Raw genomic sequence first — 27,101 nt, 5'->3', positions numbered from 1 at the left:
TGTGCTCAAAATCGCCAACTGTGGAAAATAGCTACTTGACGCTGGGCACAGGGTTGTGGTTAGATCTCTGCAGTTGTTCAAAATACTGTGTTCAAAATACAATGAATAAACTTTTTCTTACAGTCACAGACCAGCATAAGAGGAACATATGAATAAAGTGGCAGTTGGGATTTAAACAGGTATTTATTAAAGCAAGAACAAAGAAACAAGCATAGGCTAAAACATGTGAATAGAATACGGGATTAAACACAGATAATTGATGAATAAGAACTGATAATTAAAACAGGTAGGAACTAGAAAACATGCAATTAAAACAACTATAAGGGGTGGAGCTTGGGGGAATAACGGTCTTGCAATATGGGCCTTCTGTTTATGACTGGTTTGTAGCACAAACCATCCTTCGGCGAATATCCATCATGGTGGCGCAAAATATAGCAGCTGAGTATGTAACATGGGTTTTCATCCCGTAGTAGTAGGGAGATTGTAGAATAGTGGGTAAGAAGGATGAAGACACAGCTCTCAAAACAACCAGCTCTTTATTCTAGCTCTGAGTCCAGGCTGAACAGTAGCTTAGCCTGGCTTATATAGTACTCAGTAGGCTTATATAGTACTCAGTAACTTGCAACAGTACCAAACTTCCCCTAGCTACCCAATCCGTGAACAGCACTCTCAATCCTTCATTTGCATGTTGTGGACCTGAGTGAGAACTGCAGCCACAGTGGGCAGGGTAAGAACTGCAGTCATGGTGGCCAGAAGGAGTACTGCAGTTAACTTAATACATAACAGAGATGTTGAGTTGTTCTGTACGTCCTGGGAATTTTTGCAGGATAAGCAGGATAAACCTGGCTCGTATGTCTATATAGTACTGGCAATAGGGAAAGGCATGTTCTGTTGTTTCCTGCTACCCAGAACCACATGGGCATTTCCTCTCCTTGTATGGTGTCTTCCTATAACGGCCTTCCTGAATGGCTGAGGGGAGGGCCTGACAACAGGCCAGAGTGAAAGCACTTCACTGTTTTGAGATTTCAAGGTTGGTTATATATGACATTTGGGAGGTGAGGTATCTTCTAGTTTCACTGATTAGAAATTTTGGGGACCTGGCTGTGAGGGGGAACTTCAGACCTGGGGGCCAAATCCAGCCCTGTGCAACCTTTGGGATGCTCTCTGGATTACTGCCACACACACCCCTCTTGGACTGCTTTTGCTGAGCTGGAATGCTTCCTTGAATTGTGATCTTGCCTTTTGATTGCTTGGAAAGAAGGATGGAGAGGGGTGTGGGGTTTGTAGAAACCTCAGACCTTTGCACGGCTAGAATGTAGCCTGTTGTACCAATGGAGGAGTCATGCCATTGTTCTGCGCACTATTGCTATTGGCCCTTCCCACCACTGGCATGTGGCCCCCACAGTGTTGACCATAAGGAAATGTGGCCCTTGGGCTGAACGAGGTTCCCCACAGCAAATAGTCATACAAAACATAGCTGCTATAGTAATACTTCATGAATTTGCTTCATGAATTTGAGAGGGAGAAAGGCAGGTCCCCTCTCCACCCCCTACATATAATGGATACAACATGTACAACATGGGTGTAGCATTGTAGGAAAGAACACCACATGTAAGTGATCCATATCTGGACTTCTCTAACCCTGATGCAGATTTTGTGAATAATATATTTAAGGTTCTATTGTGGCTGATGCTGCATAAAATCTTGATTAATCAAGCTAATTATTAAAAAGAAGATTCAGCATGTGCATAAACATCCCTATGGAATCTAGTGCCGTGCTCTTTATATTATTAATTATTATTATTATTATTATTATTATTATTATTATTATGCTCTGTAAAATATGTTTTTAATGTTGTACACTGCCCTGGGATCTTTTGATAAAGGGCACTATAGAAATCTTATTAGTATTAAGTAGTAGTATTGTTACTACTATTATTTATTAATTGCAGTGGAGAGAGTACTTAGGTGCTCAGTTTCAAATGTCTGCTCAGTCCTTAAGCTTGCCAGACATCACCATCTCTTTGCCTAACTTATTTTGCAGGACTATTGTGAAGCATATTAAGGTTATATTGTAATCCATCCCTGGTACCTTTGGGATAGGATGGGTAGGATAGGATAGGATAGGATAGGATAGGATAGGATAGGATAGGATAGGATAGGATAGGATAGGATATCTTGGAGTATTCACTATTCTACACTTCATTAGATTGAGCCATGAGAAAATAAAAGAGTGAAAAGGGAAGGAAAAAAATCAGAAAACTGGAAAATAGATTGCTGTAGAGAACTCAAAACCTCTTGCCCTGCTAGCAAAGTGGTTGAGTTGTCCTTGCAGCTTGTATTTTGAAAGAACTTCACTGAATCAATATTTCTCATTGGCACTCTTCCTGGAGTGCTCGCTTTCCACTCATGTTATTGCATTGTTGTTTAAAATATAATATAACCTTTACATAAACTCTGAGCTGTATATAATGTGACTATCCAAGGCATTGCTGTGGCAAGAGGTTTTGCTGTGGTCAGAGAAGTATGTCAGGGAAGATGAGGCCTGACATGAACAAAGGGCAAGAACTTAATTTGAGATTGTGCTTTAAATGCCTCATTAATTGCATGCCATAGCAGCCAATAAATGCATTCCTATACAGTGTACAGAACTATATCATAGCTCAGTCAGTAGGGCATGAGACCCTTGATCTCAAGGTTGTGGGTTCAAGCCCCACGTTGGGCAAAAAGAAGAAGAAAATTCTTACATTGCAGGGGGTTGAAATAGATGACCCTAGTGGTCCTTTCCACTCTACAATTCTGTGATTCTATTAAAAGGCTTGTCTTAACCACAATGATTAAATCCTGAACTGCCCATAGTCTTATGATTTTAAAGGATTCTACAATTTAAAAAACAAAAAAAGTTATGAGAAAATTATTTACGTTAGTTCTGTTCTTCGGGAGAAAGGAAACTGGGGACGACTTTAGATATTCACCTTCTTATTGGAAATAAAACATCCAATGAGTGGCTTCTATTGACTGGTCATACTCAACTTCCAGTGTACTGCTGCTTCTGGTCCTCTAGGAGTGCAGGATGCAGCCTAACATGGCACACGAGGAGCAGACTGTGAAGGTCATACCTCTCCGTGAGTGGACTGGGCAGGAGGAAGAGGCAAAGGTCTAGCAAGCTGGGCCACACTAGGGGAGGGGGAATTCCACAACTGTCCCATTTATAGCAGTATTCTTTTTACCCACATTCTGGAACAAATGTCCCCATGGAAGTGCTTGTTTCCCCAGTTCTACAAAATCTCACAGGTATGAATCTGGCAGCTGGCCAATCAAGGACAGGAGCTTCCTGGCGGAGAGCTTCAAGGGAGCTGCTGTTGCCTCATCCCTGACTCAGGCTATGACTGGCATATTTTGGGATAGGGTTACACTCTTCCAAGGATAAGCAGATTGCAGATCTTCCTGGATCCAGCTTTGCTGCTTAAGACTGCATTTTGTAACCAGTGGGAAATTCCCACAGAGGAATCATTCCTGAATAGATATGCATAGGATTGTCCTGTAAGCCTTAGATGGTGGCTGCAGCCAGAAGTGCTCTTTCCAGCTTCACTTGGACTTGGTTTTCACAAACAAGAATTAGAGATTGCAGCCAGATTTCAGGTGGGGACTCACATGATTGAATTCTGTTCCATACACTCCTCACCCCCATAAATATAGAAAATTAGATATTGCATAGGGGCATAGGAAGCTGCCTGATATCGAGCCTAACAGGTCCATCGAATTCAGTGCTGTCTACACTATCTGCTAACAACCCTTCACGTTTTCAGAAATGAGTCTTTCTCACATTTACCTGGAGATTCTGTGGATTGAACTTGGGACATTTTCCATGCAAAGCATGTGCTCTAACTTCTGGCCTAGCCTCCTACCTGATATGCTAGTTTTCTATGTAGAAATGCTTTTCCCTAGGGAGAATATTGCATCATGCAACAGATTTTCTTTTCCATTTCACTTACAAATCTAAATCTTTATAAGTGATGACTTAAGTAGCAACGATACAGAAAATGTGAAAGTTGTGCAGAACGTTGCTAAGCTAGCAGTGAAAGTTAGAAAAGGAGGCTATGCTAGAATTTGATGACTAAGGATATTTTATAATACTGCTTCATTTTATGGAGTTATGTCATGCTTTGCTTGTTATATGGAAAATATATATGGGGCAACTCACAGGTTAGCAAATTGATATATTCATTTATTGTTTCAGTTTGAGAAAAAAGGAAATAGGAAGATTTCCCAATTGGAAATCCCCATGTGGTTATTTATTTGTGCATTAGTAGCAAAGTATTAAATTACATTCATTAGTGGTTTGGCCTTTGACAATCTAATTGATTTCAAATATATAAATCACTTCAAAAAATAAAGATTGACTGGATGAATTGTTGTTAAATATTACACCCTCAATCTGTTTCCTTTTATTATAGCCACAGTGGGTTTAAGCAGCTTGCCAGTAGTTCTGTACAATTAGAAATAGTGTTAACAGTCTGGAGTTCTGCTACTGAAATCTGCTCTAAAAATGGTCTTACAAACTCTTGTGGCAATTTATTGACAGGGCAATGTTAACTGAGTACATGGGCAGACAATGCATAGAGAGAGATCATTTAACAATGTAAATACTTAAGCATATTTAGGAATGAAAAAGGCCTGAAGTTTGATAAATATGAGTTATTAGGTTTTTTTAACTGTGTGATTTATTCATTTATTCACTGCAGATTGTTGCAGAAAAATAAAAAAGTCAGAAGTGCACAATTTTAATTTCCTTTGCATGAATACCTGTACATGTATTTCACACTGAAGAAAAGCCAAAGCCAAAGTCAGAACAAGATTCAGACTTGGGTTAGCAGTAAATCAAAGATAGTAGATCTTCTGCTTGGAATTGGAAATGTAACTTACTGAGTCTTTTGTGCCAATTTGTTCCCAGCATCCATTTTAAGCAAAACAACTACTCATTGGCAAGACTTTAGCAAATGTGTTGTTGTTTTTTTAAACAATTGGCAGTTTGAGAGTGCCAATAAGCATACAGCTGGAGTTGATGTGGAAGACATTATGTACTTAGGTTTTCAAAAAAGCATTTGATCAAGTCCCTCACCAAAGACTGCTAAGTAAGCTTGGCAGTTTTGGAAAAAGAGGAGAGATAGGTTAAGGGACAGGAAATGGAGGGCAGGTATAAATAGTGAGCTCTCCAAATGGAAGGACTGTATGTAAGAAGGATCTCTCTTATCTGAGTAAATGGGCTTGTCATGGGACAGGAGTCGGCTTCACCTGCTGAGCAGCAGCCTGAAGGAGCAGAAGGCAAAGTGACTCCACCTGCTGCTGATCAGCCTTCTTGCTCCTGATGAGAACCAGCTGGCTCCAGCTTTCTTAAGCAACATATGTTGTCATTCCTGGCCAGACCTCACTGCTTTTTGCGACCTTGGACCCTTGGCTTTCTTTAACCCCAGATTGTCTGACTATGTGAACTGAGGTACTCTTGTCCTTAGGACTGGACTGGATTAGGACTGGACTGGATTGGATCTTGTGTATGGACCTCCAGGCAAGTAACCCTCTGAGACTTGGCTGGTCGGCTGGCTTCTCCCTCCACAGAGCTCTGCCGTGATTGCCAGCACAGGACTAGGAAAGGGCTGCTGGAAGGGAACCTCTTCCTTTCTCAAAATAAATATTGGCTGCCACCCAATAGTGGATGCCATTTCCTGATAATTGCAAGTGGGGAGAGTGTTGTTGCACTCAAGTTCTGCGTATGGGCTTCCCTTAAGCATCTGCTTGGCCAGGGTGGGAATTAGATTATATAGGCCCTTGGTCTGATCCAACAGAGCTCTTCTTATGTTCTTACATCTATGTTCTTATGACAGCCCAATCCTATGCCTATTTACTCAGATGTAAGTTCCACAGCAATAGGGCCTATGAACTTACAGTGGATTCAAGTTATAAGAATGGAGATTCCAACTAAACATCAGGAAGAACTTTATGACAATAAGAGCTGTTTGTCAGTGGAATAGACTCCCTTTGGTAGGTTGTGAACTCTCCATTGGAGGTTTATAAGCAGAGGTTTTGTGGCCATCTGCAGGAGTGAAGGAAGGAGAACCGACACCCGGTGCGGGGCAAACAGCCCAGCGGCGCATGCATGTGTGGCGTACGTACGGTGTATGCCCAGCATCGCTATGTACAGCGTGTGTGCCGCTATGTACGACACGTGAGCGTGTGGCGTACGTATATGTAGTCACGCTGTGCATGCACTGCTCGGCGGTTTGCCAGCGGCGCTGCTTGAGCGCCGTACGGACGGTGGCAGGATCCTCCACTCACGACTGCAGCAGCGGCAGAGGGATCCCACCACCGCCTGTACAGCGCTTGAGCGGTGCTGCACATGTGCCATATGTAGCAGTGCTGCACATGCACCATATGCCGCCGGGCAGTTTGGCACTGGGGCGGTGGTGGGATCCCTCTGCCCCCCCTTCTTCCACCACTGAACATCTGTCATGGATGCTTTAGCTCAGATTCCTGCATTGCAAGGGGTTGGACTAGATGACCCTCGGAGTACCTTCCGACCCTCCAACTCTGTTCTATGATTCTATGCTTACAGAGTTTCACCCTGAAATAATTTTTCATTCTCAGTTAATGGATTGTTTTTTAGAAGATGCCACCTTTTTTGAACCCTCCTTTCTAGTCAGCAAGACCAATCATTGAGCCATGGGGCTCTACATTGTTGAGCCTTGTGACTTTTTCTTGATCTATTTCAGGAAATCGAAAGATTTCAGCGCATAAGGTGTCTTTTATGGTACAATATAACCCCCACCCCCTTCCTGTGCTGCACTGCAACACCTTTTGAAGTTTCATCTGAGTTTCTGCTTATGCTGTGTGAAGGAACTGCTGTTGCAAAAAAGATAAAAGCCCCCATAAGACAGAGAGAGCTGGTTGTGTGCTTCTCCCGATCAAAACTCAACACCTTTGATAAAGCCCCTTGAACACTCTAATTTATCAAGACAATGATTCATTGAAGCCGAGCTCCAGAAAGCCTAATATCTTCTTTTGGAATGTACGGGGGGGGGGGAACCTCACACTTCTTTATATATACTTGGATAAAAGGAAAGGGTCTCTTTTAAAAACAACAACAGAATGTCATGCAAGTTACATCAACTGAAATTTCATTCTTTGACCCAAGTGTTAACGCTTCAGAATATCTTCCTTCCATTGCACCTGGCCACCTTAATTTAGGATGCGATAGCAGGGAGAGGTTCCCTTCCATCACCAGTCTCTCTTCACTTCCAATAACCAATGAGGAGACAGCTAGAGAAGAACTGGCATGTATTGTCTTCCCACACTTCGATTTTGGAGAGGAAGCTGCTGCTGCTGCCTCCCATCTGCCTGTTCTCATTTGGTGTAGTTAACCCAGCTTTCACTTACCTGGTTATCTCCTTTGGACTGCTGCTCCCAGCAAGCCCAGCCAGTTGGCGCTTGATGGAAGTTGTAGTCCAAGACATCTGGGAGGCACCATAATAGCAAAGGCTGGGTTAAACTTTTTAATCTTTGAGGGTTTCGTTTTTTAAAAAATACAATCAAGTGTTATATAGATTTTATGAGATAAAAAATAATAAAATAAAAGCAGTTTTGCCACCGCCACCTTTGCAAACTTAATAATGTGAAGCAGCAGTAACGAAAAATCAGCATCCGTTTTTTTCTTCTCCAAGTGTGTGTGTATGTGTATTTATCAGGAAACTGTGCATCATTCCCTGAAAGCCTCATCTGTGACTCCTGTCTAACAGCTGGTGGAAGGAAACCACCTTTTTCTCAGAATACCGTGCATTGCCTCATTGGATGGGCAGTGTGTAAACACAGCTACCAGCAGGTGGGGTTATCCTTTCTTTGGTTTTCCTCTCTGATCTCCATATTTACAAATTAATCCTGTCATTTGTGGGGTTGTTCGGCAGTCTGGTGGTGTCCCTCTGTTAAGAAAATGCTAAACCAGAGCAAATTAAGCTGCTTAAAGAGCGCATTAGTGAGTGATCAAATATACTTCCCTGTGTAAAGATCACTTGCATCATGTTATGATGTTTCCAGTTTCATTGTGATGGATCTGAAATTGTGAAGAAAGGATTGCTCCCAAGTCTGGTCCTGCAAGGCCTTCTGCTCCCTTTCCTCCCTCTTGTTTCCTGCTCCTTCCACTGCCATACCTTCCATACTTTTACTGCTTCCTTGTTCTGTCCAATTTGAAGAGTCCTCCATATTGCATTTGGTGCCTAGTGTCTGTGATGAGGTGAGCTTCCTGTTGGTTTGTTTTACGAAACAGAAAGAAGCCAGGTCTTCTGGGCTAAGCAGAGGGAGAAGGTGTAGCCTAGAATCAGAAAGGATCCTGAGATCTAATAAGGGTTCTGCTTTGTCCCCCTTTCCCTCACTACTTCTGCTTTCTGCCCATTCCTTCCATCAAAGTTGTTTGGGTCCTAGCCTCACATCAACCTATTTTCTCCATGAACGATAAGAACATAAGAATGTAAGAATAGACCTGCTCGATCAGACCAAGGACGCATCTAACCCAGGCCTCTGTTTTCACAGTAGCCAGCCAGCCAACCTCCAAGCAGAGACAAAATGTAACTGCATCTGTCCCAGCAACCAGCAGTCAAAGGCAAAACGCCTCCACCATTGGAGATAGAACATAGCAATCGTGGCTAGTAGCCATAGATAATCCTTCACAAATATGTCTAATTCTCTATTTTAAAGTCATCCAAGTTGGTGGCTACCACGGTCTCTTGTAAATGCTTTGTGCTGTCTCTCTCTGCTTCTGCTAAAGTTGACAGAACTCTCTTATCTGACCCATCCCTTTTCTCCCCTATATTAAACTTGTATTTCTCTTAGCATCTCTCCCTAGCTTCCTTCCCTCCCACACCCGCCCCTTCTCCCACAGCAATATCTGTGAAACAAGATGCAATATTATACTGGAAAAATGGTGTCGGCTGTCAAGAAACAAGGAACCATGATTGATAGCATGAATTCCTTCTGTAACTTATTTTCAACTAACTTCATGTTTGACAAATACAAATGTCTTTCATAAGTAAGGATTGTTGTTATACTTCATAGGCATCAAAATGTTTGATGCTTGAGGGCTGTTATTTGCGAGTGGTGGGGTTTTTTTTAGGATCATGTACAATCAGTAGGAGACAGGAGTTCCAAATCTATAACTAGTGGAAGACAAGGGCGCACAAGGGCATTACGAATAGTGCCAAATTATAGGACCTCCCTCAGGTGTGGGGTTTCTCCACCTATCACAGAGAAGCCTAGCTGGTAGCAGAAGATTTCAACTGGAAGAGTTCAAGCAGAAGAGTTAACAAGCCTGTGTGTTTCATTAATCAAATGTTCCTTGTTTGTCCACACATGGAACCACAAGGGTATGACATTTGAGATCTTTTCCCCAGAGTTGTCGTATGTAGTGGGGGATATTGCCCTGCACCTTAGTTACCTGAATTCCAGGGAATTTGCTAGAAACACCGAGTTCCAATGTAGGTTTAAAATAAATTTGTGTCTGTATACATCACCAAAACGTGGCTGAAATGCAAAATGGCTTTGTGATTTGAAATACAGTCATACCTTGGAAGCCAAACGGAATCCATTCTGGAAGACTTCCAAAATGTTTGGAAACCAAGGCACGGCTTCCAATTGGCTGCAGGAAACTCCTGCAGCCAAGCGGAAGCCACTGAAGCCACACCGGACATTCCGGTTCCCAAGAACTTATGCGAACCAGAACACTCACTTCCAGGTTTGCAGCGTTCGGGAGCCAAAGCGTACAAGTGCCAAGGCATTCAGCTTCCAACTGTATGAAGATGCAGAATTACAGGATAGAATAAGAATAGACGCAGGCCCCCACAGTGCCTGGACCAACAGCTTGACTTGTTTTATGATAGAGGCAGAGTCAGGAAACTTTGCTGTATGAATTATACTCGGAGTCCTGTAGTGATTTCATGCTCTTTATTGCAGCTTGTAAAACAGTGATTGAATTGCCCACCCCCACCCCAAACCTCAGGCTTTTATATACATTACTAGTTGACCATCCCACACATTGCTGTGGGTTATCCCTGTGGCTGCCCCCACCCTGTGACGATCCATGACACGTTGCTGTGCCTGACTCAGGGTCATAGCTGTCAAGTTCTCCCTTTTTTAAAGGAAAATTCCCTTATGCTGAATAGGCTTCCTCACGAGAAAAGGGAAAACTTGACAGCTATGCTCAGGGTCAATGTTTCCCAGGAAAGGGGGAGGATGTGTCCGTTTCCCCCTGGACTATGTGTTTTTTCCTCCCCCCCCCCCGTGGTTGTGTCTCATTCCTGTGTTACTCCCATCTTGTAGTGACCCATGAGGTATCCCGCCCCCCGCCCCCATTTTACTCATGTAAAAACACACTGATTCCCAGACCATCCGTGGGCTGGATTTAGAAGGTGATTGGGCTGCATCCTGCCCTGGGGCCTTAGTTCGCTTACCCATGACCTAGATGAACCAGAAGAATGCTTACATGCAAATGAAGCAAATTTGGGACACAAGAGGACAGAAGGATAGCAAGTTTTAGGACATGGACATGGAATAGGAATCAATGAAAAGCTCCTAATAATCTGTTGCCTAGAGAGGATAAAGAAAAGAGCGAATTTCCTGGTTTTCACCATAACCCAAGGATTTGGGGTTGCGGGTCTATAGTGAGTTCTGCCTCTCAGTATGTACAGACTGTTCCTGATGTTGTTGCAACAAGTATTTCACCAATGCAACTATCCTGAGATAAAACCAGGAACTTTCCCCAGACCCTGAAATACAGGAATCCATAAGGAAGAACACATAGCTTCTTGAGCCCACAAGGTTCCTGATTAACCTGAAGAAAATAACAAATGCAGAAAAAAGTAAGGGAATGGTGTAGAGAGGATAGGATAGGAAGGGAGTTAGCTAGAGGTGCAGTAGTCCACTATCATAGATGCCCTGTGAGGTAAAGCAGACTTGATCATGCAGCAGCCTGAGCCAAACAACACCATTTGCTCTTTGAGTCACCTAGATCGGTGCTCCCCAACCTTTTTATCGCCGCAGACCAGTCAACGTTTGATAATTTTACCGCGGCCCGCTGAGGGGGGAATGCTGATTGTTTATATTTTATTTAGATTGTTTTGATTTAATAATTTTAATTTAATTGTATTTAAATGTTCCTTGGGAGGCACGGTACCAATTGATCCACGGACCGGTACCGGTCCGTGGCCCGGGGGTTTAGGACCACTGACCTAGATGACATAGGACATTCCTATCATCTGCATAGCTGTGAAAGGTTGAAATCAAAAGAAACTCTCAAGTTATTTCGATTATATCGTGCACAGGTATTGGTGGCTGGGCAGCGTTTTTATCTTGCTCTGTTCACAGGCAGTCTTTTGGGAATCAAGTGATAACCTTGATTATTATTTCTTAAATTTGTTGGACGCTTCGCACAAAACAGTCTCAAGGTGACTTGCAACAGTATTAAAGACATGCAAAGGGATTTAAATTGACCATAAAGAATAATTTATCCAAACAATATTGGAGACATCATGCTATAAAATGCCAATTTATAAGTACCACCTGAATTTTAAAAATAATAATCAGACCACCAAATACTATCAAATGTTCGAGTGCAGAGGAAGGTCTTAATCTGCTTCTGAAAATATAGTAGTGTTGGCAGGCTCAGCTGGGGAGAACACTCCACTGGGGAGGAGTCCTCTGCCTTGTTGCTGCCCTCTTAACTTCTCTTGGAGGCGACACTCAGAGAAGAGTCTCAGATGATGATCTCAGGGTCTGGGCAGGTTTATGGAAAGGTGTGCACACTTCTATGTGCACCATCACCCATGCTAGTTGTGCACAGAGAGATTGTTTTTGTTTGTGCAGTTTGAGTCTTTGTGCCTACTGTATTTCTGTTTTAGAAGATTCTTTTATAGCCGAAAACTCTGGACCTCTGTTGGGAAATGATGGGAAGTGGATCTAGGCTAGAAACATTCCTCTCCTTATTCTAGAAACATTCCTCTCCTGTTCTTATAATAGGGAACCTTTGGGGCTATTAATGGGAGATGGTGGGTTATGGTGACTTAGGCTGAAGAGACAGGGATGGCTCTGTTTTGTGGGTTGGCATGAGTGGTGCTGTCACTGGTTGACTTTTGAAGCTGATGATGGAGGGGGTATTGAGACATGCTTCGATTTTTATCATTTTTTGTTCTTGAGTATTTGTTTCTTTGACACCTTTTAGTGTGTGTGACAGTATCAACATTCTTGCTTGGTTGTTGACATTTGTGTAGTGAGTTATTCCAGTGTTTTGACATTTTGTTGTTGTTTCTAACCTTCTTTTGTGACAAGAAGGAAAAGGGAAGAAAGCTCCCCACCTACATGTTATGTACCTGAATCACAGCATTTCTGAGGGATGTATTAAAGTTTTTGATGGTGGCGTTGAAAGCATCTATCTATCTATCTATCATCTATCTATCTATCTATCTAATCTATCGTGTATTTGGGCTGTTCATTTTGAAAATATCACTGTTTAAGGTAAAGGGGCCTCTGACTGTTAGGTTCAGTCGTGAACGACTCTGGGGTTGCAGCGCTCATTCCACTTTACTGGCTGGTCATGTGGCCAGCATAACTAAGCTGCTTCTGGCAAACCAGAGCAGCACATGGAAACACAGTTTAACTTCCTACCAGAGCAGTACTTACAGTGGAACCTCGGTTTATGAACACCTCGGTTTATGAATTTTCGGTTTATGAACACCGCGGACCCATCTGGAACAGATTAATTCACTTTCCATTACTTTTAATGGGAAAGTTCGCTTCAGTTTATGAACGCTTCAGTTTATGAACAGACTTCCGGAACCAATTACACCCATGTTTCAGTTTATGAACGCTTCAGTTTAAGTACTTCGCGGACCCGTCTGGAACGGATTAATCCACTTTCCATTACTTTCAATGGAAAAGTTCGCTTCAGTTTATGAACGGTTACTCCGCGGACCGTCTGGAACGGATTCATCCACTTTCCATTACTTTCAATGGGAAAGTTCGCTTCAGTTTATGAACGCTTCAGTTTATGAACAGACTTCCGGAACCAATTGTGTTCATAAACCGAGGTACCACTGTATTTATCTACTGGCACTTTGATGTGCTTTCAAACTGCTAGGTTGGCAGGAGCTGGGACCGAGCAACGGGAGCTCACCCCGTCGCGGGGGTTTGAACCACCATCCTTCTGATCGGCAAACCCTAGGCTCTGTGGTTTAGACCACAGTGCCACCTGTGTCCCATATTACCGTTTAGCTTATTGTAAATTTCAATCCGTTTTTGTATGGATAAATAACTTTATTTCAGGAGCAGCATCCTGATTATTAGTCATTGGAAGACAATCCAACACAGAATTAACAATTTGTGATTGAGAATTTTGAGGCATACCTCAGTCTCTGACCGTTTGAAGTTATTATTTGCTTCAGAATGCAAATGCCCTACACACAAGTAATTTGTGAATAGGGCTACTGCCTATCAAAGTTGCAGAATTAGACATTGTCTTAAAGCAAAAGTCTTTTTGTTCGGCTCTGTTTTTACTTTTCTTTTACGGGGTGAAACATTGGTTCAGTATTTTTACATCAGGGCTACTATCCTGTAATGCAGAAGTTAGTAATTTGTTGCCTACAATTGGGGAATGCAGAGTTTGATCTCTGCTAAATGGTTGGATAGATACTTTTTGGGGATATGCCACAAAAATGACTTACTGAATGGGGAGTGGGGGAGGCTGTAGGTTATATCCAGTACTGCATGTGTGGAGTGCAACTTGCACCACAAGACTTCTCCTTCCTCTCCTTTCCCCACACTCCTTCAAAAGTGGCTCTGAAGGGTCCTCCAGATTTTGAGGTGTATGGGAAGCAGCAGAAGAGGAAAAGGGAAAGTTCCTATGTGCAATTTGAAGTCTGCTGTGCTAGCTGAGAAGCAGTGTTGGATATGACCTTGTGCATGTCAAATTAATTGTTGTTTAGTTGTTTAGTCCAATTCTTTGTCACCCCATGGACCAGAGCACACCAGGCACTCCTGTCTTCCACTGCCTCCCGCAGTTTGGTCAGATTCATGTTTGTAGCTTCGAGAACACTGTCCAACCATCTCGTCCTCTGTCGTCCCCTTCTCCTAGTGCCCTCAATCTTTCCCAACATCAGGGTCTTTTCCAGGGAGTCTTCTCTTCTCATGAGGTGGCCAAAGTATTGGAGCCTCAGCTTCACGATCTGTCCTTCCAGTGAGCACTCAGGGCTGATTTCCTTAAGAATGGATAGGTTTGATCTTCTTGCAGTCCATGGGACTCTCAAGAGTCTCCTCCAGCACCATAACTCAAAAGCATCAATTCTTTGGCGATCAGCCTTCTTTATGGTCCAGCTCTCACATCCATACATCACTACTGGGAAAACCATAGCTTTAACTATACGGACCTTTGTCGGCAAGGTGATGTCTCTGCTTTTTAAGATGCTGTCTAGGTTTGTCATTGCTTTTCTCCCAAGAAGCAGGTGTTTTTTTTAATTTCGTGACTGCTGTCACCATCTACAGTGATCATGGAACCCAAGAAAGTAAAATCTCTCACTGCCTCCATTTCTTCCCCTTCTATTTGCCAGGAGGTGATGGGACCAGTGGCCATGATCTTAGTTTTTTGATGTTGAGCTTCAGACCATATTTTGCACTCTCCTCTTTCATCCTCATTAAAAGGTTCTTTAATTCCTTATCACTTTCTGCCATCAAAAAGTGAGGAATTAATTACCACATGTTTTCTGCCATCATTTTATGAGACCCTCTCCATATAACCATCAAGCTAACACTTCAAAGGACAGAATGCTCTGTCACAACTTTATTAAAAGTTGCAGTTTTTCTTAATCTTTTCAAGGCCGCTTTTGTCAGAGACTCATGGCTATGAACGCCAAGCTCTGTTTTGCCCCCCCCCCCATCCCAATATGGAAATATATGTAGTATTGCCTAATTAATGCAGTATGTCTTTTTTGTAGATCAGTTTTTATGTGGGCATAAGCGTGGATAGTTTGTTGGGAGGTCTCCAAGGAAAGTCTTCCTCTGAATCATAAGCATCAATCTTGTATCACGTTCTTACCTCTGACTAAGTACTGATTCGAAGCCTTGTGATTTTGAAAGTATGGGAATGACAGACACTAAAGTTTTCCACGTTTCTGTTGTAAGAAATCATATAGGGACACAGGACAAATCAGATGGGAGAGAGTAGCAGGGAGGATATTTATGTGGATAAAAAGGAACTGGGAAACTTGGTGTGTTCTGAAGAGGGAATTATCCCTGCATTGCAGGGGGCTGGACTAGATGATCCTTGGGACCCCTTCCAACTCTACAGTTCTATGATTTGAAGTGAATGAGATATGGGTCGCCAACCTTTTTGAATGTTAAGAGTGTGCTGGGGGGAGGGGTGCCAATCACAAAGTGGCTATTGTGGGGTTCCGGTATAACACAGGGACCGCCAAATTGGAGAGGAAGAGAGAAAGGATGAGGGAGAGAGGGAAGGAGAAAGAGGAGTGCAAGATGATGCAGGCATGTTTCCCCCCCCCATCAGCTATCCCATTGATGGGGGGGGGCGACATCAGCAACTCTTGTGCTCACTCTCTCAGTGATAAGCTCTTTGCAGCCCTCCTCTGTTTGGAATGGAAAGGGTGCCCAATGGTGACATCCAGTGAAATATGGGCATGCTTAAGCAGGCACGTTCAATGTTGGAGAGGCTGAGGAACAAACAGGAACTGAGCAAGAAAGGCAAACATTACCTTGTGGATTGTGGATTTCTGAAGGGATATTGACCAAGACATTTCATAGTCACCTTAGATGGTACTGGTAGGCACACTGGCACCTGTAGGCACTTGGCTGGCGGCCCCCTAAGTAAGAGGTTTGGAATCTGACAGGGGTTCTTAAAAGTAGTTCTAAGAATGTGGAGCAGAAAGGGTGGAATCTTTTGAGGATGTAGGAGACCTTTAAATGGTTGAGGACTGTGGAGTCAAAGGACAGAAGATTACCACACATAAATGTATATGATGGCAGAATGCCTAATAATAATAATAATAATAATAATAATAATAATAATAATAATAATAATTTATTATTTATATCCCGCCCATCTGGCTGGTTTTCCCAAGCCACTCTGGGCAGCTTCCAACAGAGAAATGAAATAAAATAATCTATTAAACATTGAAAGCCTCCCTAAACAGGGCTGCCTTCAGATGTCTTCTAAAAATTTGGTAGCTGTTTTTCCCTTTGACATCTGATGGGAGGGTGTTCCACAGGGCGGGCGCCACCACCAAGAAGGCCCTCTGCCTGGTTCCCTGCAACTTGGCTTCTCGCAATGAGGGAACCGCCAGAAGGCCCTAGGCACTAGACCTCAGTCCTCAGACCGCAGAACGATGGGGGTGGAGACGCTCCTTCAGGTATACTGGACCAAGGCCATTTAGGGCTTTAAAGGTCAGCACCAACACTTTGAACTGTGCTCGGAAACATACCTAAAATATTCTGGAGGGAGGTGCACATTGATTGACCCATGTAGAAAGACTCTAACAGGAAATCTTGACAACAGCCTACTAGACAATGTTCTGACTGGTTTTGGTGGTAAGCTTCCCAGGTAAATGGTTTCAGAATGATGCTATAAGGCGAAATTGGCTGGCCAAGGATGATAGGGGCAAAGCCAACAGCCAAATCAATCAGTGGTTTATCTTTTTAAAAGGAGACAGAAATAAAAGCAGGCTGTTTGATTCAGTACTCTTAACAACAAAAGATCAATGTCTACATAGAACAAGCTGACTGTTATAGATAAGGTGACAGTCACAAAGGCAACTTTGATGGACCTGAAGAGAGTGGGCCGTATAAATCACTTCATTCACCCAAATGAAGGGTCATTCTGAGCATTGTGCAAGGAACATATAAAATGAATCTTCAAGTACTGTGCTTATTTTTTATTCTAGTTAAAGGAGCTCTGGAAATATGTCATCTACTGTATATAATTTTCACTGGGGAAACTACCTGCATACCTTTAAAAGAGAGAGAGAGAGAGAGAGAGAGAGAGAGAGAGAGAGAGAGAGAGAGAGAGAGAGAGAGGCTCAATTTGTGCTCCTTAGCATGCTAATATGGAAGTACCTCCAGTAAGAATTATTTTTCTAGTAAACATGAACAGGATCAGGCTATTAGGACTGCAGAGGGTGAAGAATTAGAAATGATGCTCAAATGCATATGAGAGCATCAGATACATCAGTAGGATCTTTAGGTTCAAACTAGATGCAAAATTAACCATGTCTTTGAATTCTGTGCTTGAGGTTTTCTTCTTTTTTAAAAAATGATCAGAATGATCTGGTCTGGATCTGAACCATGATGCAGAGATCTGTAGATGAAAATGATCCTCCTTCCTGAAGCTGCTGCTATTTGAAGCAAATATCATTATCTGGCTATTGTTGTTTTAAAAAGCCATGAAAAAGAATCTGAAGGATTCAAAGTGTAGTTTACTTTTCTGCTTTTCAACAGGTACGGCCGTGATGTCTTCTAGGTCACAGGCTGTGTGCACAGCATACATTTAAAACTCATTTAAATAATCTATAATCACATGACTTGCACCGCCCCCGCCCCCAAAAAACTTGGGAATTGTAGTTTTTAAAAGGGTGTGGAGATTGTAGCTCTGTGAGGGGTAAACTACAGTTACCAGGGTTCTTTGGGAGAAGTAATATGCTTTCAGTGTGTGGTGTTATAGACAGCCAGAGTCATTGAATTGTACCCAATGGACTTTGCTATGGAGAGTAAGGGCCTAGATATGGATAAACCTTCCGAATCAATTAAAGCAGGGGTCAGCAAACTTTTTCAGCAGGGGGCCGGTCCACTGTCCCTCAGACCTTGTGGGGGGCCGGACTATATTTTGAAAAAAAAATATTAACGAATTCCTATGCCCCACAAATAACCCAGAGATGCATTTTAAATAAAAGGACACATTCTACTCATGTAAAAACACCAGGCAGGCCCCACAAATAGCCCAGAGATCCATTTTAAATAAAAGGACACATTCTACTCATGTAAAAACATGCTGATTCCCGGACTGTCTGCGGGCCGGATTTAGAAGGCGATTGGGCTGGATCCAGCCCCTGGGCCTTGGTTTGGGGACCCCTGAATTAAAGCACTAGTTGGATCCTGAACAAAATGACATTAATAAGTGGGTAAATCTAATGTGGCATTATCAGAAGATCACTAATGATAGGACATATACACTTTATCTGCGCGGCGGGGGAAACCTAAAAGCAAATTGTGACATTGTGCACGAGTGAATATACCAACGATATATTTTCAGTATTCTTGGAAGGATTCCTAGAAATCTTAAAATGAAACTTATGACTCTGCCATTTTTCTCTGGCAAAGAATAATAGAATCAGGTGTGATGCAGTTGCTGAGGGCACAATAACCCCTTGGCATTAGCTCTGTGACCTCACGTCTTCAGCACTGATGCAAACATCTGCCTTCAGCCAAGGGTTGCCAGCCCTCTTTTGGTGCCCAGGCAGCGGAAGGGAGGGGGTTCAAAGTAACAGCGGCTCTTATGCCAATTAGAACCCTGAATGTTAACAGCCACTGCTTATTGTAAGGGGGTCGAAGGGCAGGTTGAGCAGAGCTGGGCACGTCTGTCCCACTTGCCAAGTCTGGAGGGCTGCTTTAGCTGACGTAGAGCAAATGATTGTTTGTGCTATGGCAGCTGAGTATGTTCAATGGATTTGGCTGGCTGGCTACAGAGGATCAAGATCTGGAATCCTGGCTGCTGTTCTGCACGTAGCGTGGTAAGACCGCTGCTGTTTACTGTGACAGATACTCTCGCTCCCTTTTTATAAACATGGATGTATACATTTAAAGTGCTTTCAGACCACTTTGAGCAATAACGGCTTCTCCCCAAGAATCTTCAGAATGGTAGTTTATCAAGGATGCTGAGACTTGTTAGAAGATCTCTATTCCCTACCCCCCCCACTCCCTGCTACAATTCCCAGAGTTCCCTGGGAGGAGGGGTTTATTGCTAATCCACTCTGGGAATTGCAGAGGGGAGTAGGAATCTTCTAGCAACTTCTCAGCACCCTAAAGGAATGGCAGTTTCCGTGACGCTTGTTGGACAAGTGGCATGGCACTGCTTTAATTGTGCAGATGGGGCCACAGAATGCTACAATTACGACATATTTTCATTGTGAAAATACAGTTTTGAGAAACCAGTTTACCGTCTGCTTTTTAACTGGTTCTTATAAAAATTCAGTGACTTTACAGTTTTTAAGAGTTCTCCTGCAAGTTTAATGTGAGCTTAGTTTGTAAAGTAGTGACATTGTGCTTCACTTTCCCAGCAAACTGAACTTAATAGTGTACTGTACATTCCTAAATAATATTGAATTTAACTCTGCCCCTCTTCCACCTCCCTATCTATAATACTGATGAGTATATAGGGTTTATTTTTAGGCAGATTTTTGGAACAAAATTTATATTTCTTACCTTGAAAAGGTAACAACAACAACAACAACAACAACAACAACAACAACAACAACAGAATACTGATATTGTTAGACCTGCATGTTATCTGTACAATTTATGCTTGTTAGTCAAAAGACATTTGGGCTAGAAGTCTAAAATGGTTTACTCTAGAGCAGCCTCCACTGAGGAAAAGAGGAGTCTTGATATGTGTGGCTCAGTGATTAAATCTTGTGAGTGGTTTGCAACTAAGTAGACCCACTGAAATTAATGAACGTGACTACGGTAAGTTAGGTCCAATAATTTCATTGTAGGTCTACTCTGACTAAAACTTGTTGAATACTTCCCCAGGTATCCTGTCACAGTCTGTATAGTCACACATACACACTGTCAACACTGGGTAACATCCCCCCCCCCCCGGAGTGTTACTCTTAAAACTTGAAAAATCAGTTTTGCGAATATTGAAAGGGACAGTGCTGATAGTGGTATTTCCCACACCCTACTTTTTTGTAAATATTTATTGTGCCAAATCCTGACCATAGCTGCCAAGTTATCCCTTTTTTTAAGGGATTTTCCCTTATGCTGAATAGGCTTCCTCACAAGAAAAGGGAAAACTTGGCAGCTATGATCCTGACTGTTTTGTTTGAACTCAAGTGAGTTTAAAGGGCAGTTTGAATGTGCCTTATGAGACAAAAACTCTCGGGAGTGAGGTGGAATTAAGATTTGTGCAGAGTCCCTTGGACCATGACAAGGGCGTACCCACCACGGGGCAAGTTAGGGCAGCTGCCCTACTCTAGAAACAGGGCTGGTGGGCAGAGGCGGAGCACAGCCCGGCGGAGCGCGAGTTCGCCATTCCCGCCGTGCCGCGCCGCACCCTCCCTCCAGCTCCCCGGCGCGCCCTTAGGCAAGGCCAAGCGCGGCGGGGAACCAGAGAGCACGGCGGGGCGGGCGGGAACGCTGAACTCACGCTCCGCTGGGCTGGGCTCCGCCTCCGCCCACCAGCCCTGCTTCTAGGGAGGGGCACAGCCCGGCGGAGCGTGAGTTCGCCGTTCCCGCCCACTTTGTGGCCCCTCCCCTTCCGTGCCTTGGCCCCTCCCCTTGCCCCCCCCAGTTTTGATCCTGGGTACGCCCATGGACCATGATCTAAATTTCTAAACATTTGAAAGCAGCAAGAAATAATTTCACCAATGCATTGTAAATTCCTGCCAGACAGTTTAGCAGTAACATAAAAAAGAAAGAGCATTTTAAAACATGTGTGGACAAGAGCTGCTTGTTTCAGGTTATGAAAATTTAATGTTTGCTGCATCAAATAAAAAAGCATTTTATCTTGTAAAGTAGAGAAAGCATAATAATTATTGTGTTATAAATTTTATTCCTTTCATGAATATGTCTTAAAAGTGCATCAAAATATAAATGATTTGTATATATTTCAACGTCTGCTAGGCTTGTCTCGGCCAATAAACTTGGTTGCATAACAAATTTTGGCATGATGTGTTTGTGGGACTTCAAGATTCATAATGCTCATAAGTGTGTGAGTTGTCAGCAAGTACTGTGTGCAGAATAGTCTTGAGTGTCCATAGCAACACACATTGATTTTGGCCCCATCTGTACTATGCAGTACATTTAAAGCAGCAGCAGCATACCACTTTAATCATCTGTGACTTCCTGCCCAATGAATGCTGGGAGTTGTAGTTTGTTAAGGGTGCTCCCTATTCCCCTCACAGACCTACAGTTTTCAAAGTAGTATAGTGGTCACTTCCTCTTCCCAGAGACCTCTGTGAATTGTAGCTTTGTGAGGAAAATAGGGTCTTTTAACAATGCTCAGCACCCTTAACAAACTAAAGCTCCCAGGATTCTCTGGGGGAAGTCATGACTGCTTCAAGTGGTATGAGGACCCTTTAAATGTATAGTGCAGATAGCGCCCTGGATATGGGGTACAATCCAGGCAGATGTTCTCTTGTGCATGCACTGTTAAAAATGAATGGGACCGACATACTGACTTAGTTGTGTTCTTGCACAACTCCCATTTGTTGCAGTTGGCCTTGTGCGGGAGAACTCCTCTGTGGGATCATGACCTTGAACAGTAAACCCCACATTTCTGTTTACTCTAAAGTCACCAGAACTAAACTATAAGCATATTGCATACAAGTAATGGTTTTCTGGCGTTTTTCAATCAATAATAACCTGTTTGCTCTACAATCAGCAATATGTTCTTACTCTGCTAATCTACAATAATTTTTAATTTGCAATGTGAGATTAACTGTCGCAGTTGAGTGGAAATGAAAATACATTCATGTTTCTGTTGCATTATTTATATGTGTATGTTGTTTTTAAAGCAAATCCTTTCAATTCAGTGGACTCTCTGTTGCACACTTTTTCAGATGACGGTTGCTGCTGGTACGAACATTGAGAATAACATTCAAAGGACCATATCCTGCCCTAATGTATGTTCTACATATCTTGGATTTTTGTCTGATTATAAATGCAAAATCTCATTATGTGAATTTGCTCTTCTGTCATCTTACGACATCATGTTCATTTCAGGCATGCTGTGTATTATACTACAAGTGAAGGATCTAAGCTGGTTACTGAATTGCCGTTAAAGCATTTCTCTTATAGTTTGACAGCTTTGCTAGTAATGTCTGTGATTACATTGCCACAGTTCTCTCAGAGTTGCTTCCTCCCAGCTCAGTGCTCTCATCATTTGGAATAAAGGATGCAGCACCTCAAGGCCATGTTTATTTAACTTCGAAACTTGGCCTGATCACCTAAGGAACTAAAGTTGTTCTTTCTTAGTAAATAAACCTTATTCATAAGCTTGTAGTGCATAAGCAGTCTTTGCATTCTACATAATCCGCTATCACCCCAACAACAACAGCCACTTGCAGAAAATGAATTACTTTGCATCTATCATATACTGAAATATTCAGGTAGGTAGCCGTGTTGGTCTGATGCAATATATTGTCCAGTAGCACCTGAGAGACCAACTAAGTTTGTTCTTGGTATAAGCTTTCATGTGCATGCACACTTCTTAGGTGGTTTCTTAAGGTGCTACTTGACAATTTTTTAAAAAAATTATATACTGAAATATAACATCTCTCAGGTGTTTCCTCTAGGATACTCAATGACTCTGCTTCCTGCTGTTTCCTTCACCACCCCAGCATACACACAACATAAGATTTATGTATATAATGAAAACCGGTTAGAATCTGGATCAATAACAAAAGTTAATATATTCTTGAATCATTTACATATGTACAGGACAGTTATTTGAATAAGCAGATTTCAATCATCCAGAGATGTCACTATCGGAGCAGCCTCTTTGGTTTTATTGGCAGGGCAATCCTATAGGTCAGGGAGGTCCAACAGGTCAATCTTGATCTACTGGTTGATCCCCGGGAGGTTTTGGTAGATCACAGTCAACAGACCAGACTTTTAGAAGACATCTGAAGGCAGCCCTGTTTAGGGAAGCTTTTAATGTTTGATGGATTACTGTATTTTAATATTTTGTTGGAAGCCGCCCAGAGTGGCTGGGGAAGCCCAGCCAGATGGGTGGGGTATAAATAATAATAATATTTTGATTAATACTGAATGTGTGCAGGATCATGGCAGCACACTGCCCCTCAGCTTGGGTGCCTTCATTTGCTGATTGAAACAGAGCCTACAAATGTATGCAACTCTCTGTGTAATATAGGGAGCTCTGCAAAAACAGTGTTCAATATCACATGGAGAGGAGCCTAGACTGCTTAAGACATAATGCTAAACCATTGTCTAGGCAAGTCTCAGGCTCTTCTCCTGCAATAAGGAGCTTGCACACTTTCACTTCTGTGGCAGATTAACCAATAGCCTGCTGTGTTGTCCCAAACCCTCACAAACTCTGGCTAAGCCTAACAATGGTTGGTGAAGCATGCCAATTTCAAACCATTATTTTAAGCAACTGGCTTATCAAAATATAGTTAAGGTAAACCACAGTTTAGGTGACATACTAAACTGTGGTTGATCAAGATCAGAAGATTCTAATCTCTTCCTTACAGCCACGCTGGAGGACAAGAGAGGCATTGGATTAACTACTGGTAATCTGAAAGAAGGACTACTCCGCTTCAGTTTTCACCATTGCCATCTCGGATCTAAAATTTCCCATCCTAGAAAGTTCCATGGCTCTATGCAGTAACCTCAGTGAGTTTGTTAGGGTTTCTCGCAGATAATGGACTCCAATTTTTGTGTTTGTTTTTTAGATGAACAATGCAGACCAATGCAGCTACTGTTCTGGAAAACAGGTGAAAGTAATTCCTTTCTGTTTTTAGTGCAATATACATACATAAATATATACATACACACATTCACGTGGAAGAAACCTAACAATTTGGTTTCAAACAGCAAGGGTGGGGTGAAGAGAGTAATGTATACTACATAGAAGGTAAGGGAAATTTTTTAGAACAAACCAGGGCTGGATCTAGACCAGACATCCCCAAACTTCGGCCCTCCAGAAGTTTTGGACTACAATTCCCATCTTCCCTGACCACTGGTCCTGTTAGCTAGGGATCATGGGAGTTGTAGGCCAAAACATCTGGAGGGTGGCAGTTTGGGGACGCCTGATCTAGACACATGACCTGGAAGCTGTACACGGGTCCCTCGGCCTATAGAGCAAGATGGGCGCTGCAACCCCAGAGTTGTCCGCGACTGGACCTAATGGTCAGGTGTCCCTTTACCTTTAAGTGTGCTTAGCAAGGCAGCCTTTTTCTGGTGGCCCCATTGGACATCCATTACTGGAGTGCATTGTGCACCTAGTCGCAGATAGCAAGAACCACCTGACAGGTTGTTTCCTCTGGCTTCACAGCTATAATTAGATAGAATCCTGCTTTTAGAAAAGGTGGGTGATATCCTATGAGTCAATTGGATGACTATTCATATGGACTCACGTACTCCTCTGTCTCTTATCAGACCTTTTTTTTAAAAAAAGACTGCACGATCATGCTAGGATTAGGGCCAAATTATCAACCTCACATCTTTCCCACTGCCCACAATTCCCCCAAGTTATTTCTTCTTAACTGCATTTTCCCCATTCCTGTTCCTCTCTAGTCCTGCTCGTTGCTGCTGTCCAAGGTCCTGCAACTCCAGCCCACCCTGTCATCCACCTCACTACCCACATTGGCTATCCGTGCCCCTTGTGGTCAGGACAGAGAATCTCTATATATCCAGCTTAATACAGACATACCTTGGAAGTTAAATGGAATCCGTTCCAGAAGTCCATTCGACTTCCAAAACATTCGACTTCCAAGGGGCGGCTTCCGATTGGCTGCAGGAAGCTCCACTGGATGTTTGGCTTCCAAAAGAATTTTCCAAAACTGGAACAATCACTTCCGGTTTTCAATCGTTCACAAGCCAAAACGTTTGGAAAATAAGCCATTTGAATTCCAAGATACGACTGTATATGAACTTGAAAGCACCTAGGTCTCTTTCTGTGCACTGAACAATATTTTTCAGTGCTTCTGCTCCTGCAGAAACAGCCCATTGCTTGTAAGATCTATACAAACATAAAGCTGAGCAGGTCAGGAGCAGGGCTGTTATCCACCGTCCTTCTGCTTTCCCGACTCCACCCCCCAATACAATGCAGTTAGGGAGCAGAGCCAGATCAGTGTACAGTAGTGAGTAATGATATTGCATTCTGTTGTAAGCAGTACATCACCAGACATCTCTGGTAGATCACTGGCTCCCCGCAAAGAATCTAAACAAGCTTGGCTCCCCTAAAAAAAAAGCTCAACATTTTTGCCCTACACCCCCCAAAAGGGGGTAGATCACTGCCAGTCTTTAACTCTGTGAGTAGATCACAGTCTCTTGGGAGTTGACCACCCCAGCTATACTGGAAGGAAGGTGTCTGTGTGGCAGCTGTGAAGAAGGTACAGTCTCTCTGCGGAGTTTGCAAGCTCTTCATTGCGGCAGTCATCAGAATCAGCAATTCTGGCTTCTGTTTTTATGGTTTCAGTGTGGGAGGGGAGGAGAGCGAAGACATATCAATGATTGCAGAGGGCAAGGCTCAAGAGCCTGCTCTTGGGTATATTCAAGATTAAATTGCAGAGCAGCAGCTCATTTTGAGAGCATTCGGCATGGCTGTTTTTCATACCTCCTCATATACAGAGGTATAAGTGCTCCTCTGGGAATAATCATGCATGCTTGGAAATGCAACCCTAATTCTCATTAAGGTGCCAGATCTAGATCTGGGTTGTACTCCTTCAGACAGCATGCAAGCAGGGGGGGCGGGCAGTGTCACATTAATGAATGCTGCTCCAAACAAAAGCGACTGTGTTGATGATGAGAACAAGCACTGCCTGGGCTCTAGACATCAGGAGTAAGACATTTTGGAGGATCATGCAGACATGGCATGAGAAGGCTGAGTGAGAATTAGGCCACAGCCTCTCCACCGCCCCCTTCCAATGCTGCCTCTGGCTCTACAGTAACACAGTTGGCAGTGCAGTTTTTGGAAGTGTGCCACAAAAGCTAGCAAAATGCACACTGACTTGACAAAAAGGTGACGGAAAGAGGGAAGCAAAATAGAAGAAGCTGTTTAGGGAGACGCCTGAGCCTTAAAGCTTAGGAGGCAGCTCCGGCAACAAAGGAATATGATTTTAAGCGATGAGCCCTAAAGAAGAGTCATTGCTCCCAGAACATGTTATAGCCAAGCTACATGTTGCATGCAAAAAAATCACAGCAAATTCCATGCCCCCTCCCTTTTTAATTTATTTATTTTTTTTGCAAGAAAAGCCACCATAGGCAAAGAGGAAGAGCAGAGAATTATCTCAGAGTTGATTACCCTTCCCTTGCCGCCCCAGTCCAAGATGTTTTTGCCCAAATTCAATAAATAAATAACTAAATGTGCTCATGCAAAGGGCGTGGAGGATTTGTATGGCCTCTGAGAAGTGGTGCTAAATGTGCACCTCTCAGACCCACTTTACCTGCTTTTTCTCTTTCAGTGATAATGCCTGAAATAAAGCTTTTCCTACTTATTTTGCTGAAATACGTATTGGATGTTGTGAATGGGTTTGCTTGGTAGATTGTAGTAGCTTCAGTGTACAGAGAGGGTGGGAGTGAAAAGATCCAGTTTGAATAATCCTAACTTCCTCTTTGGGTTTTGTTTTGTTTTTTTACGTGCTTGTTAGGGCTGGGGTGGAATATTATATGGGCTATGTTGAATCATCCAACTGTTCCAAATTATATACAAGGTGTGTGCGCACCTAATATTCACATTCCAAAATAAACAATGATAGCATGTCAAAGGCCAGCAAGATAAATTATGTGGTACAGTTTTAGAAGCATTGTTTGATGGTGCTGGAATAATGTTGCTTATATCTTAAAATAACTTATGGAAAATAAGCAGAACAAATTCAGTAGGCTCCCTGGGGCAAGATATAAATTGTAGCTTTGTACATAGATCAGCTTAGTCAGAAGGGGAGGGTCTTTTCCAGATAGATGTATTCATATTTTAGCAATTATAGGATTTGCCCTGTGATTCAAGGAAGTCGTTGCCTAATTTAACTTTCAGAAGATCTGACTAAATCTTAGAGCCCGATTAACAGAAAAAATATAAGTTTATTGAAAAGGCGAACACATTGCACAAT

At 42.8% G+C, this 27,101-nt stretch overlaps 1 protein-coding gene across 1 annotated transcript in view; it reads left to right on the top strand.

The window, feature by feature from the left end:
• Positions 1-27,101, top strand: part of PPFIA2 (PTPRF interacting protein alpha 2) — a 260,822-nt gene that overhangs the window by 127,471 nt on the left and 106,250 nt on the right. The window contains exon 3 of the mRNA XM_035128598.2: positions 21,870-21,932. Within this exon, the coding sequence (XP_034984489.1) occupies positions 21,870-21,932 (63 nt within the window). The remainder of the gene's footprint in view (positions 1-21,869; positions 21,933-27,101) is intronic.

Source organism: Zootoca vivipara, chromosome 10 (assembly GCF_963506605.1).
Source record: "Zootoca vivipara chromosome 10, rZooViv1.1, whole genome shotgun sequence".
NCBI lineage: Eukaryota > Metazoa > Chordata > Lepidosauria > Squamata > Lacertidae > Zootoca > Zootoca vivipara.
Note: the sequence above shows the minus strand (reverse complement) of the source record. Positions and strands in the feature narration are given on the sequence as shown.